Below are 15,189 nucleotides of genomic sequence, written 5' to 3'. Positions count from 1 at the left end.
AATGGAGAAAAGTAGTGGCAGTCAATGAAAGCTTGATTTTAATCAAAGAAACGAATTTCCCACTGAAAAGGTTCAGCTGAAAGCATTCAGCCACCACTTTGTGCAAGTGTAGCAGAGAGATGTATACCCACATCGACACTTTCTCAGGCAGGCTGTGACTGAGGCAGAAGAGGCTCTGCAGCGTACGGACTTTGCTGTGCCCCTGCTGGCAGAAGTCCATGGACTCCACGCAGCGCTTGGGTTAGCCTCAGCAAGGGCCAACACTCCCCAAGAGCCAGACCTGATATCATGTTTGGCCATGAAAAAAGAAGAAAAGGGGTTTGGATCCATTCTTCCTTTTCCTTGTGTATCTGCACAGAGTTAGACACAAAGTGATCTTTGATTTCAGATTTTCTTAACATCTTTTAATGTAGGTGTAGGAAAGCATTTGTGACAATAAAATAGCAACGTAATAATATTCTGAGCATATTTAAGTACATTGTAGACAATGTGAAAAGATGTGGATTGATGCTTTTTATATTAAAATACTCAAAAGAAAAAATAGGTTCTATTCTCATGACAAACAGTATATTTCACAAATTCAAAGAGACAGAGCCCAGGCTGTGGGCGATCCAGGTGAACTCCTGGCCCGGGGAGGAAGCTGTGGCATGGGGGAAAGCGATGGGGGAGTGCAGTCTGGCCCAGGAAGTATGTGAAGCAGGGCCACTGGGGATGGTGGTGGGGATGGAGGCAGGAGGTGTGGGACATGGTCTTCAAGCTGTGACCAGGAGAGAGGACATGGTGCCACAGGGAGAACAGCCGCCTGCAAATGTGAAAGTATGGTTCTTTGACCCAGAGGGCTGGACTCTCTGATGTACAATGTAGGTTCAAAAATCTGTGAGAAGCACTGGCATGCAATGTGCCCCAAATTTAAGCCAAGGAATAAATGATATTTCAATACTATCAACACCCAGTGTCCCTCAGGTGAGAAGCCCACCTCCTACAGCTGCTGAGAAGAGTGCTCCCAGTTACCAAAAATAATAGCAACTTAGTAGGCAGCAGCATCTGCATTTTTCAGGTTTGCTTTATTTCACAGTCATGACCAAAGAGAGAAAGAACTTGAGCTTAGCAAAAAAGCATCCGTAAGTTACAGTGCAGCTCCACAGAGCCTCACGACTCCTGCCACTGCCCGCCCCCCCCCCCCCCAACCTGCAATCAAGAGGACTGAGAGACTCCTGTCCGTGTCACGCTGAGCTTTCTCCTAGAGGAATGAATAGGAGCTTCTACATACATACTCGTCCGCACCATTTTAATTACTGGTGGTGTGTTAATTTTGCCTTTGAGCTGGTTCAAGTCTCTCACTAGGAACTAACCGAGCGCTTTCCAGGACCTTCGGTGGTGCCTGCAGCAGGGAAGCCAGACAGAAGGCAGGGGCCAGGCCAAGGTCCGCGGTGGGCCGTGCTTCACACAGCGGTTTGAGGAATGCGGTTAGCACAAATAATAGTGACACAAAAAGAAAAGGTAAACTCACCTGCAGCCTGCTACCACTCCAAGTGGCTGGGCACAGTGGGCCTGCTCCTCTTGAGAGGGTAGGACACGACCACCAGCTCAGGAGAACACTGTCTGCCTTCACCATGGTCCTGGCCGGACACCCAAGGGCCGGCGACCAGTCATGCCGCCCCGGCATGGCGTTAAAACGAGGGGGTGCGAGCACGGCGCAAGGGCCACGGGCAGTTACGCCGCTGCCTTTGAACGCAACGGTCGCCTGCCCTGGGTGTGTCTGGCCCCTCTGCAGGCCCCGCCGTGAGCATGGAGGTACGTACCTGTGGGACAGGCGCTTTGCCTCTGCCCCTCCGGACCGGGCCGGGGGAAGTAACGGGGGGTGGGCACGGCAGCCCCCACGGGTGTGCCGAGCAGCTCTGGGGGGCTGTGCTGCTCCCAGCCGCCTCAAGGACAGTCCTCAAATATGGTGGAGGTCAGACCTGATTTAACCATTCTCCATACATAAAATTTTCACAATATTAAAGTTCTGCAAAGAGAGAAGCGACAAAAACAGGGGGTGGTCAACAGGAGGTGCTGGGCAAGCTGGTTAATTAGCAGCTCTACCATCCCTACCTGCAGCTCTCACTTTTCGGTGTGTATGCAGTTGTACTCTGTATGGGGCCCTCTTCAGCTCAGAGTAACACTGGTATTTTTTCCCCCCTTTATTTCCCCTTTCAAAATGGTGTGGATGGCTTGGGAAAGTTCACAGCCATGGTCTAACCAGCGGGTTTGCCTGATACTGATCACAGCGTTGCTGGTGGCAGACAGGAGAGCTGGAGCTGTGAACTCAGTGCAGACGGGAAAGTCTTGAGACTGCTTCAGCCATCTGCCAGCGGGGATCTGTTTTTTCGCACCTTACTTAACAAGCATGCACCCCTCTCACAGCCTCCGCACCGATCTGTTTTCCAGGAGGATGAATACATCAATATTGAGAGTGATCTGCATGAAAACAAACGTGACTCAGTAGATGATGAGCAACCGCACTTGAAAGGGTAATGTCTTTTGGATAAGTAAGTTTTCCACTCACTTCATCCTAGCCTAAGCAACAAGCTGCCAGTGTTTCTCCTTCTGGAGTAACGGCTCTAAATTTCACTGCCATACCCCTATGCTACACAAACCTTTGTATTGCCTAGCAATTTGTGTAATACAGAAACACATTGTATTTAAAATTATTACACTTTTCAACTGACACATGTGATCATGGAACTATCCTTCTAAAGCCTTGCAAATTAATGGGGCAGTATTTTTCCTTTTTGTACATTAAGTACTTTTCCAGTATTTCCATAAGAGCCTTTTTTAAAGAGAGGTCTTGAGCAGTGATCTCTTTCAGGAAGTTAAAGATTCACTATTGTCCTTCAATTTGCATGGCTATTTATCCCAGTGCAAAATAAGAATAGAATAGCTGTAACAAAAAAAAAAAAATTGATGGAGCAGAATTTTTACACTTCCTTGGCACTGGTGCCAAGTGACCACACAGTGAAAGCACACATCTACATTTCACTTGAAGATTAGTTTTTTTGGTGAAAACAACAAACCCTGTGTAAGAAAAAAAATATTATATTGAAAAAATAAGATACAATACTTAAAATTATATTTTAAAACCTTAGTATTTTTCTGTCATATTGAATCTTCATATAAACCTTCATACAAATCATGCTGTACTTTTCCCCTGATTTCTATGACTGCATTCTGTTATACAGCATACCATTTCAGCTTTGAACCTGTCTGTCTATCATCAGCAGACTCTAGCAACTCACTTACTGGGTATCTCAAATAGGAGTTTGTTTCACTCAAATTGGACTACTCAGAAAGATCTCATGCAAATGTACAAATGATATGCTTATATACAGAAGTAGCTGTGAAGATTTTAATTATGCTTTCCAGTTGTACCTACAGAACTTAAAGACTTGTTAATATGATCAGGTTTACTGATGCCATCTTATTAAAATATTGCTTCAAAAATCTAGCAAAACTATTTAGAAGTCATTTAAATATTCTCTTGTTTCTCTTTTCTGTTCTTTGGAGATTGGTCATTCCTTTAGCAGTACATAACATGAAACACTTTGTTGTTTAAAACATGTAGGGTCTTGTCTAGCAAAACAAAAGCTGAGATTTGATAGATCAAGCATCCAAGTTCGATAAGCCTCTCCAGCGGCAGGTATCCAGCGTCTCCTCAGAAGTAAGCTAATTGCACAGGCGAGTGTTGGCACACAAATGGCTGTACAAGGTTAGCAGGGTCTCTGCCCCTCATACCTGGGGCCACAGGAGTCACTCGACAAGAGGCATCTCTGCACAGAGATGGGTTGTGTTGGGGCAGAGGTGAAGCCCGTTTGGTTTTTATTCATTCGTGTTTATTTGTACTCCCATGGAGAGCCGAAGGATAAATAAGGTTTAATTCACAAGGCTTACGGTTCCCGAGGTCCCCTTGTTCTTCCAAAAGCAGCAGGTACCATTGCCTCGGGCAGCGAAACTCCTTGTGGGCTGCAAGCTGAAGACCACTTTGCTCTATTCTGATTACATTCAGGCTACGGCTTGTTCTGTGCTCTCCGGTTTTGTACCCGGTTTTGTGCTTTGTCTAGGTTTATTTTTATGTTGAGCACCTGACAAGGGCAATGGTATCTCTACAAAGTTATCTTTTGTAAATCGGCTCCTAAAAGCAGGCACTAATGTGATCTAATGTCTTCCTTGTATCTGCTCAAAAAGGGCATTCACAAAGCATGCCTGTTTTGAATGTGTCATCCATTTCTTTCAACAGATAATACTGAATAGCCTGTGATCTGAGACACAAGATCAGTCTGTTGATAACAAGGATTCACTACATGTACATTTACTTACAGAGTACATGCAGACTAGAAAAATGATTTCTGAGTTGCAAAATGCAAGCAAGAATAGTTTTGGCATATACATATATTTCACATTAAAATTATCCTTCAAATGTGCTTAAGTGATATCTGCTTTTTCAACATCTTTGGTTAAGTAAAAGCCATCAGCAACGTGCTGCACTTTAAGCCTATATTTTCTAAGCTTTTAGAAAATAATGTTTCCTTAATAAATTAACCAGATTGCATAAGATGTTTTTTCTGCCACCTTTCAGAACAGAGCTGCATATTTATGACACCTATGCCTAAACATTTAAGATATCCTGGTACCAAAGTGATAATCACCCAAATGAATAAAATAACAAGGAGAGAGATGTGTTAGAGCAAAGAAGAAATTACAAGGAGTTGTAATCTTAAAATAACAATTTTAAATCCCAGAGGACTCATAGGCAGCAGTAACAGATAGCAGACAATATTTTTTCCTTTTTTTGGTTGATGGATGAACCATAAATTTGATAAAGTAACTCTGGCTTATTCATGCATCTGTCTCTCATTTCTCCTTTTCCTTCTTTTCCTGTTGTATCTAATCTCTCTGCTGAGATTGGGTAGACAGCCCAATGTTCTTACAAGTAAACAAAAAAGAGCTATGATTTGTGAGGCAACAGGAACGCCCAGAATTAAAACTGAAGTATCAGCAATCAAGATTTCTCAGAGAACCTGTTACTCTTTGTACTGGTGAAGGATCATGTTCCTGCTCTGCTGTTCTGAGTGCTGATACGAATTAAGATAATATCCCTTGTTTCTCTCCAATTTTCTCTCCAATTTCTTTTAAATTGATAGCTTTTTTTTTTTTTTTTTAAAGTGCAGAAAAGAAGGGTATTCACGCTGAATTTTGGTGTGCATCGGACTCCAGCTGCATCTGCTTTCCAATAAAGTACAGCCTGGATAATTAGCTTCTCTAAATATAACGTTGCCTTTACAGACTGTAGGGTGTGAGGGACGGCTTTAGAGAGAGAGCTGTGATGTCTTTTTCAGCTTGCACAACATGAGGGTGTTTATTTAGCTACAGCATTTGTCACTGAAATATGTCCACATCGCCAGCATACTTAACATGGAAATCTGTGTTGAATTAACTCTTTTAATTGCTATTTCCCTAAATGCCAGCCTCCCTTGTGAAATCACTCTGTGTTACTCTTAGTGAGATGAGAAAAGAACGAAAGTGAAGTATATAATAATTGGAAGAACAGATCCTAGAATAGGACATTCAAAGATAACAAATCATTTCAGTTTCCATGAGTTAGATGAAAATTTAATGTAAGTGACAACCAAATTTTCAAATATCCAGAAACATCTATGCACGCTGTAATAAGGTTTTAGAGGGATATTTGTTATTTTGCACACACAATGCAGACTTAGGCCTTCACAACCATAGCAACAGTACTGCTCCACATAGCAATGCTGGGCTGGCTGTATTACCAATCTTTGTGGGTCTAATAATGGGCACTGAATCTTTAACTACCTACCCAGTTTGCACTAACCCTGTTAACAGACCTCCCCACAGAAGAGCTGTGCTTCAGAAGCTAGCAGAACCCGCCTGCTAACTTCAGCCCATTAGATAGTTGATGGATTGGCCCATTAGATATCTGCCAGATTTTATTTTTTACTTCTCCAACACGAAACCAAAGAAGTCCCCCCTAAAAGCTCTGCAGATGTCGGCACGATATTCATTGGCACTTTGGGATCCAAATTTAACCCTTAGCAAGTGCAGCATACTCCAAAGGAGAAGTTTGATCAATTTAGTCTGATGTTCCTGTGCAAATTACTCTTCTTTTTTATCTACAGCTTAAGTTTCTCTTCTGTTTGTTTTTGCATTTTCCTAGGCATTTAGAAAAGAAATATGATAAAGTCTGTGAATTTTGCAAGAAACATAAAACCAGAATTCACTATGTGATCTATGGAATTTTAGTAACAGGTACAGTATATTACACCCAGGGTTGCTGAAGCCTTATTTATTTACCTATATGAGATTATAGACTCTGACTGTTTTCTATCTGACACAAAAACTCTTGACTGTCTTAAAGAATGTATTTGAAAGGAGGTCAAAGTGAATTTAGTCCCAGAGAAAGGTCCAGATCCCAAAACCTCCACTCATTCCCACACTTAACAAAAGCACAGATCTTGCTACACTGCTCCTACAGCATGCTTCTACTCTGACTAGCAATTACATTTGGGATAAAAGGGTAGTTCAGTCTTTGTGTCTACTCCATTACCAGCCCCCACCAAGAGGCTTGTTAAATTACAGTTTTAGGAACTTGCCCAAAACCATGAAATCACAGTAAAAAGAGTCAGGCACCAACTTGGACGAAACTTAAGTCAGCAGGCTAGAAATGAAAGTTTTCTGTTCTGGCCCATATCACTCGATATCCACAGCAAACGTTTGCTAGAGGAAATGTGCTTTATGTCAGCACTGCAAAATCGTTCAGATATTATTCTTTGTCCCTTTCCTAATCAGCCAGTAGGTTGGTTTGTTTCCTTCTACTTCACCAAGTTTCTTTTTGAGATCCTCCTACTTGAACACGGAGAACTCATAGACATAAAACATGTATGTGTGATAGGCATCAGCATACCATAGAGTGGTTATAAAAGGGCCGCTTGCATGCTGAATGCCCTGCCCTCCCAGCATCAGCTTGTCTTGCTTTGTCATACTACAGACATATCCTGGCTCAAGAAAGTGGGTGAGTTCTAAGGGCCTGTCAGGGTTTCATATGTTAATTCCATAAAAACCAATTTGCCTTTACAAAAATCAGTAGTTCTTCTTCCTTATTTGCCATAGAAAAAATCAGATTATTATTTACAAGAACTGAATATTTCATTGGCCAGTGCATATTAGCAATGAACCTGCCAAATGACAAATAATTTCACAGCTACTTTTAAGCTTCCCAATTACTTGGGAGGGCCATCAAATCAGGCAACTGACAAATGTTTCTAAGTGTTTCTTCTAGTTTTATCCGATAAACTCATCCTCCTGTGAAAGAAGAAACAAGACCCATTGTTCTTAATTCACAGTTTTTACACAGGAAAAAGCAGTTTTGTAGACGTGTTTAATTTTCCCAAGAGATTAACATGTTTGATGAACTTGGCTTGGCCAAAGCATATAACCTGCTTTGACAGGATGAAAGCCACCTTTCATATCAACAAGCATCTTGTAATTAACACTATCTATGAAAGCAAAATTTTTCAGTCTTTAGGCCAAGAGTCAGAAAAGCAGTTAAAAGATAAACACAGGCCTGACTTTAACCACAGCCTTTAAATTTAAGATTTTATTCTGTTTTTTAAAAGACCAACCTAACTGACATGTATATTCTTGTTTCTGTGACAGCATACTTTGCAGTAGTTATTGCAGCCTGCAGCTTGAATTTTCAGAGAGCCTTGCCACTCTTTATCATCACTGTCCTAGCCATCTTCTTCATCTGCTGGGATTTTTTAATAGCTAAGTATGAAGACAGAATTGCTGCATTCTTTTCCCCTGGAGAAAGATATCTGGAGAAACAGTGGTTTTGGCTGAAATGGTAAATATGAATTAATTCCTATTCATGCAGAAGGACAAAGCATTAGTCAATTTACCCCTATAGTTTTATTTCATCTTATACCCCCATAAGCATAGGGAGATGAATCAATCATATTAATTGCAATAAGATCAAAGAATACATACAGAATAATTCAATATTTTCCAGTTTATAGCTGTCAGGCATACCTTTAAGATTGCAATACAGTAGCTAGGTATCAAAAATCTTGACAGAAAGTGTAAAAAAAAAATCCTCAAATTGAGATCAGACAAGTTCATTGTTGCAAGAGAACACGTTCACAGAAGTTCAGGTCTGTTGTAGCCTTCTGCATTCATTCTGCAAGCCAGAAAGTGCCTCACTGTCACTTGTTCAGAGAGCTGTGAGATTCATAAAAACCTTAACTCTCACTTATGCAAACTGCTAAAGACTGAGTCGTGTTATTTAGACACTACTTGTTCACATATCCCCATAGCAATTTTTACTTGACCTTCAGGAATCAAAACATGCCAGCCACATTTAGTGTCATAATAAGATCATACAACCCTGTTTGGGATGGTAGACATTCATCTGGTAGATAAATGGTAGAGACTTAGGTCTGGTAGATATTATTCCAAGTATTCCTGAGCAGTTATCAGGAATATTTAAGTTATTCCTGGGAAAATGGGGAGCCAAAGGAGACTCGTAGACTAAAGAAAAGACCAAATGAAATCTCATTAAAAAGGAAAAGGACATTGGCCAGCTGCCTTCTATCTCAGCTAGGTCTCCTGCTGTCTCAGCTGGGTCAGCTTCTGTCTGAGAGAGAAAGAGCTCTAAGTCATTCTGGGTTCAAGAAAATGTCCCAATTTATTCTTAAGATTTTAAAATGGTTTTGCCACAGAGGCAGGAATTTCTAAGAAAGATGCTATAAAGATTGTGGTCCTTCTACTCAGGAGCCACATTAGAGAGCAGTCACACACAGGCACCTCCATTAGGCTATCTGGAAGCCTCTTTGAGGGAAGGAGCAAACAGAACAGGAGAGTCCTGATGAGCAGATGGAACAAGCCAGGGGCAGTATGTGCTGTATTACCTGGGCTGCAATCCTTAAATTGTACATATCACAGATTAAGTGCCTAACTGTAGGTCACGGATTCCTCCAAAAGACAGGTCTCTCAGGTGTAGAATGTGTTATTCAGCATTGCAATGGCCAAGCCATTTTGTGGAGTTGGCCTGCAATATTTTGACCCAGGTCTAAAAATGGGATTTAAGTTTCTAGGTACCACTGAAATCAGTGGAAGCTAAACAGCTGTTAGACACAAGCAACATTAAAGAACGGGGATTATATGTTTAGTTTTCCCCTCTGTAAATGGGATGATATATTTCCTTGCCTCTCAGGCTGTTGTTGTGGTAATTACCTTCAATATGCAAGCTGAACACGATTCTGTAATAGTGGGGACCACAGAAACACTGAACACAGATGTACACATGGCTCTTGTCATTGCTTCTGAGATAGCTAAAATTGTTGTGACTAAAAGTTATTTTTCTAAACAGACTACAGCTGGTTACAAAGAATTATACAGTTTATAACCTGCTCCTCAGCAGCGTGTGTTTCATAGACCCACCAGTTAAACAGCACAGTGCAATTCATAAAAAACACAGTCTGTCTTGCCCAGAGCTAAGAAAAGATTCAATAAAGAAGACAGGAAAGGAAAAGGAGGATGGAAATGGATGGAGGCTATCTTCTCACACTTCATTTAATAGGAATAACACCCAGACAAGAGTCACTCGTGCTTTATTGGGTTTCCCTCACACTCTGACCTTGGGGACGTGGTTGGATGACATTTCTTCAGGATGCCACCAAGGGCTTTTGTTGTCAATGTTGCCTCAGCAAAGGCAGGTTCCTGCTTGTGTAGAGCTACAAGTTTCAGCTTAATACATTGCTCAGACAGTTCATTCACAGACAGAGATGTAAATGTTGTGGGGAGAGGAAGGGGAAGGAATATCTGGTCTTCTTCAGGATGTCATGCCTGACACTTTTTTTTCCTAGGGTGTTGTATACAGCTCTTATTATAACTGCCATCTGCTGGCTCATCTTTGACACAGCAAAACAGGGATTCCGCCAGCTGATCTCCTTTGGTGGGCTTGTGACATATGTTCTCTTGATGTTTATCTTTTCCAAATATCCAACCAGGGTGAGTATTTAGTCCATGTTGGATCTTTTGCTTTTTTTTTTTTGTTCAATGTTTCAAAAACTATTCCCTACCCTAGCACCAAGTTCAGTAAGAGTAACAGAAAACCCATGAATGTCAACATTTAGGCTTGCCAAAACCCAGCGATGTATTTCATGTCTGAGGAAAGTAATTTTGTTCTGACACCTTGGGGATCATGTGTGGGGCTGTACCAACATCTGGCTGTCACTATTTTGGGAGGCCACTGCCCATTCTTTGTTCAAGCAGATTGGAACACATTTGCTCCTGCAGCATCAGTGCAAGCTGAGGCAGGCCTACTCCATGCTTTCCAGCCACAGGAGGCTCACTACAGTCCTCAGGACATCACAGGCACTTATTTGAGGACACTCATCACATCAACACAAATTGCATGGAACTGGAGATAGGCTTCCCTCGTGTAGCTCTTAATCCCTCACAAGTTTGATTCCCACTGCAAACGCAGCAGCTGAGGCCAAACTGAGGTCCTCGCTTTTCACTAACCCACTCCCATAGGCTTGTCAATGCCATTTATTTTAATTTTCCAGCTGAGATGTCCACTCTGTACTGCTGTGATATTACAAAGGGATTACTTCAGCCACCACAACTCCCACCTCAGCTTTTACCCTTGTGTGCATGCCTAGCGTACAGGGCATGTTTTCATCAGTCATATATTAATCCATCATCCAGATCACCAAGTTTCACCAACACTTTTTCAACACTGCTGCATCAGTGCTGAGACTTTCTTAACAGAGAAAGTCCCCTCAGCAGGAACTAATGGACCTGCCACTCCCCATTCTTTGCAACTGCTGCTGTCTCCAACTGAGGTGAAAACTCCTGTACTCTAAATGCTTTGTGCTCTCCCATGGGTCCTCATTACACCTAATTGGTTTGTGTTATTCAAATGTCATCTGAATAAATTAGAGAGTGCCATCTCAGCTCTTTGTGTTGTAAATAATCAGATTCAATTTTCACAAAACAAAGATATTTTCCGAGGTGGCAGAGCGGAAGTCTGCAGTGTAGTGAAGAGGCACTGGTCACAGGCAGCCACAGTTTTTCCTACAACTGCCTTTATGTCGTATCAATCGCAATATCTAGCTGTGAGTAGTTCTCAAATATCAAAGTTCTTTAAACGTAGGGAACAGAAACAGAGTTGAAATTACCCGAGCGTGCAAAAAAACCTGTAGCAAAATCTCCTTATTCCCAGTCCAGATACATGAAGTATCTGCATGCTCGGTCACTTGTTTTTTATGTTTTCATTCCAGGTAGGATAAAAAAATTCATATCTGCTGCCCTCATGTATATCTGGCTTGTATCAGGAATAGTGTGGCCAGCAGGACCAGGGAGGTGATAGTGCCCCTGTACTCGGCACTGGTGAGGCCGCACCTCGAGTCCTGTGTTCAGTTTTGGGCCCCTCACTACAAGAAGGACATCGAGGTGCTGGAGAGAGTCCAAAGAAGGGCAGCGAGGCTGGTGAGGGGTCTAGCGCACAAGTCTTACGAGGAGTGGCTGAGGGAGCTGGGGTTGTTTAGTCTGGAGAAGAGGAGGCTGAGGGCGAGACCTTATCGCTCTCTACAGCTACCTGAAAGGAGGTTGTAGCGAGGTGGGGGTCGGTCTCTTCTCCCTTGTAACAAGCGATAGGACGAGAGGAAACGGCCTCAAGCTGCGCCAGGGGAAGTTTAAGTTGGATATTAGGAAATTTCTTCACTGAAAGGGTGGTCAGGCACTGGAACAGGCTGCCCAGGGAAGTGGTTGAGTCTCCATCCCTGGAGGTATTTAAAAGACGGGTAGACGTGGTGCTCAGGGACATGGTTTAGTGGTGGATCTGGCAGTGTTAGGTTAATGGTTGGACTCAATGATCTTAAGGGTCTTTTCCAATCTTAACAATTCTATGATTCTATGATCTATTTCATCTGTAAACTGTAGCACAGGAAGAACTCTCTCTGCTTTTCCTACTATTTGATTACTTACAGTCTGTGATGGTGAAATGGGCATGGCCATACTTACCGAGCCAGGCTTTCAGCAGCTAGCTCAGATGGAGACGTCCACATAGCAGAGCTTTCAAATTAGGAGAGGTGATTCACACTCCAAGTCCCCTACAACCTGTTTTGGCAGCTGCTCCTATCCTGCAGTATATTCAGACAATCTCCTTACATTATTTTAACAAACATCTAAAGTAATTTATTATTCATTTAAATAACAAGTGATTTCTTTATTTTTCTGTCCATCTAGGTTGCTTGGAGACCAGTATTTTCAGGAATAGGAATGCAGTTTATTCTTGGGCTTTTTATTCTGAGGACCAAAGTGGGGTTCAATGTGTTTAACTGGCTAGGCATTCAGATGCAGGTAAGCTACTGGGCAAAAAAAATTATTTTTTCTATAATTTTCTGTCTTGAGACTCTTACATAACAGCCAGACAGTTCAAGGGTCCATTTGCCCCCAGGGGTGTTCCCCTGTTGAGAAAAACTGGGTTCTCAGAAAGGTAACTGACCACCTGAATTCAACGTTCTCATTTCTTTTTTGTTCAGTTACTACAAGACCATGTGGGACAGGCTGATGAGTAATGGCCAGAGTGACCCTGTTTCTTAATCACTTTACCATCCTTGGACTGAAATTATAACTTGCACTTTCCAAACACAAAGCTGCTATTGTGCCAGGGCACTCATAGAAACCCTTAGAGCTGGCCCAACTCCAAAGCATCTTGCAATAAACCTGATATGCTGAAAAGCCTTGAGATTTAGCACCGGTGTCTTCAGAGTAGCCACAGTCCTGGCCCTTACGACATATAAGAAAATGACTTCAACTGCAAGTGGCAAAATCCACAACTGCGAGCAGCAAAGGCTCTCTAGAGAGGGGACAGAATCCATCCATAGGGGTCCCCAGAGGCAGTCTGCAGGCACAAAGTTTTTTAAAAGAGTCCATTACCGTAAAGTAATAAATAACAGAAATCCAAAATGTAGATCAGAGAGTACCCACTGAAGGACATTCATACTTTTCACCCCAGGGGTACTATTCACACAGCTGTTCTTCACAGTACAGATAATTAAACACATTTAAAACAAGACAGTGCAGAATGTACTGTCTCTGCGCGGGAGAGAAGGCACAGGTCTGACGTCTGCCTGGCTGATAATCTGCAAGGAGTGGGAGTCATCTGGGTTTTGCCACCAGGTTCTCAGTCTCCCCTTTCCGTCTCCAGCTGAAGTGGGTCTGGTGCCCCCTTTCGTTATCTCCATATGGGTTACAGTCACTCCTGTCATAACTCATTAGCTATTACATCACCATTTTAAACTGTATCATTAATTGCATATGTTGGCATCAGGAGTAGAAAAATGCATCACCGTATCAGAATTAAAAAGTAGACGATTTTTTTAGATTAGTTTTTGGCTACTCCTTTCAAAACTCATTACTTCAGCCATTAAATCTCAGTTTTAAACCGTATTGTGAGTGTAGAAATGCACCACAGTATCAGGATTAAAAAATAAATTCTTCTTTTAGTATAGCTTATGGCCTTTATCGTGTTGGGTACTGAAGGAAACCGTGCCGTATGCCCTTGCTGTTTATCTACATACTCTGAAGCAGCCTGCATTCTTAGCAGAGGAGAGCAGAGACCCTCGGTTCAGCCAGACACAGTTAGTGAAGCCTGGACACATACAGAGCAGAGCACAAGCTTCTTGGACCTCACCAGATCTCTGCAAGACAACTAGCAATATTTGCTTAGTTTTTGGCAGGGACCCAAAACTTATGGCTAACTTCCTTTGCTTTCTGTCCCTAGACTTTTCTGGAGTACTCTGACACAGGTGCTAAGTTTGTGTTCGGTGAGAAATATATGGATCATCTCTTCGCTTTTAAGGTAAGACAGGTTTTATATATACTGTATGTGGCAGATAGACAACAGAAAAAGGAACAGTATGTCTTGTGATACCAGTGCAGCCACCAGCAAAATCAGCTAAGAGGTAAACTATTCCTTACTGTGTCACAGTCCGAACAGAAAATTTGGGAACCCCACATAAAGCCCTTGATTTACTGCCATACACTGAGTTACGTTACACTTATTTAGTCTAATTATAACAACATATATTACAAGTAGACAGAACTTTGGGATATGTTGCTACAAGGAATAGGTTAAAAGGCTCCTACCTGGTCACTGAAAGAAATATTGCCTCCAGCCTACCTTCCCCACCACTCCACAAGTAAAGGTGCTATATCATGCTATGCTGTTCTATCCTGAAGTGCTGTGCAGACCACTGCCTCACAGACATTGCCCCTGTAGAAGTGGAAAGCCTAGGTGTATGCTTATACCAGGTAGAAGAGGTAGAAGCTGCCCATGCATAAGCAGGATGAATTACATTACATTATTATTACATTAATAAGATCCCAGTGAGATTTCCCAGCTTTTCCTCAGGAGACCTTGTTGGGAAACTGCTGGAATACAGCTTATGTGCTCTGTGCTCTCCAACCCGCACCAACCTGTCTGGTTTTGCTCCCACACATAGTCCATACCATAATACCTGCTTAGGCTCGAATCAAGAACATATAAAGCAAAAAAAAAAAAAAAAAAAAAAAATCAACCATGATAGATGTATCAGGACTTTCTCGGAGACCATTCTTCTGTCTGGTATTTCAGACACTTGACCGTGGGTTTACACACCTTTTATCTTCTTTTTTTCTGGAGCTGATATTCCAAACTGGATATTCTTCACACTTAGCTCTTTCACTATTTAAGAAAGAAGATGCTACCTGTAAAATATGCTGCTACTAAGAACTGTCAGAACATCTTAGAGGAGAAAAAAAATGAAGCATTTCGGCAAGAAATATAAATTATATTTTGATTTTAATTGCAATATTTTTGTACCTTTTGTTTCACTTTCCAGTCTACTCTCACCTTTACTTTATTGAGCACTCAAATGACAATTTGCACTCACAGCTACATATTTTGGGGGTGAAATGGTTTAATTCCCACTCCCAATGCTATTTTTCCTGTGTTTTCCCACAATGCCTTATGAATATGATTTTTTCAAGGTGATTTTTTAATGCTTCAGTGGTGATGCAAAATACTTTGCTGACTAAAGCCATAACTAGGGACCAGACAGTCACAAGTTTGCT

General features: G+C 41.9%; 1 protein-coding gene across 1 annotated transcript in view; it reads left to right on the top strand.

Moving 5' to 3' along the window:
• SLC28A3 (solute carrier family 28 member 3) overlaps nucleotides 1–15,189 on the top strand; it is a gene marked incomplete at both ends in the record, with an annotated part of 43,466 nt that overhangs the window by 9,221 nt on the left and 19,056 nt on the right. Inside the window, 6 exons of the mRNA XM_082335452.1 lie at nucleotides 2,431–2,513; nucleotides 6,221–6,312; nucleotides 7,720–7,909; nucleotides 9,930–10,074; nucleotides 12,319–12,432; nucleotides 13,859–13,936. Coding sequence (XP_082191578.1) covers nucleotides 2,431–2,513; nucleotides 6,221–6,312; nucleotides 7,720–7,909; nucleotides 9,930–10,074; nucleotides 12,319–12,432; nucleotides 13,859–13,936 — 702 coding nt within the window. The remainder of the gene's footprint in view (nucleotides 1–2,430; nucleotides 2,514–6,220; nucleotides 6,313–7,719; nucleotides 7,910–9,929; nucleotides 10,075–12,318; nucleotides 12,433–13,858; nucleotides 13,937–15,189) is intronic.

The sequence above is a fragment of the Platalea leucorodia genome, assembly GCF_965183815.1.
Source record: "Platalea leucorodia genome assembly, chromosome: Z".
Classification (NCBI taxonomy): domain Eukaryota; kingdom Metazoa; phylum Chordata; class Aves; order Pelecaniformes; family Threskiornithidae; genus Platalea; species Platalea leucorodia.
This window is presented reverse-complemented; position numbering and strand designations above follow the sequence as displayed.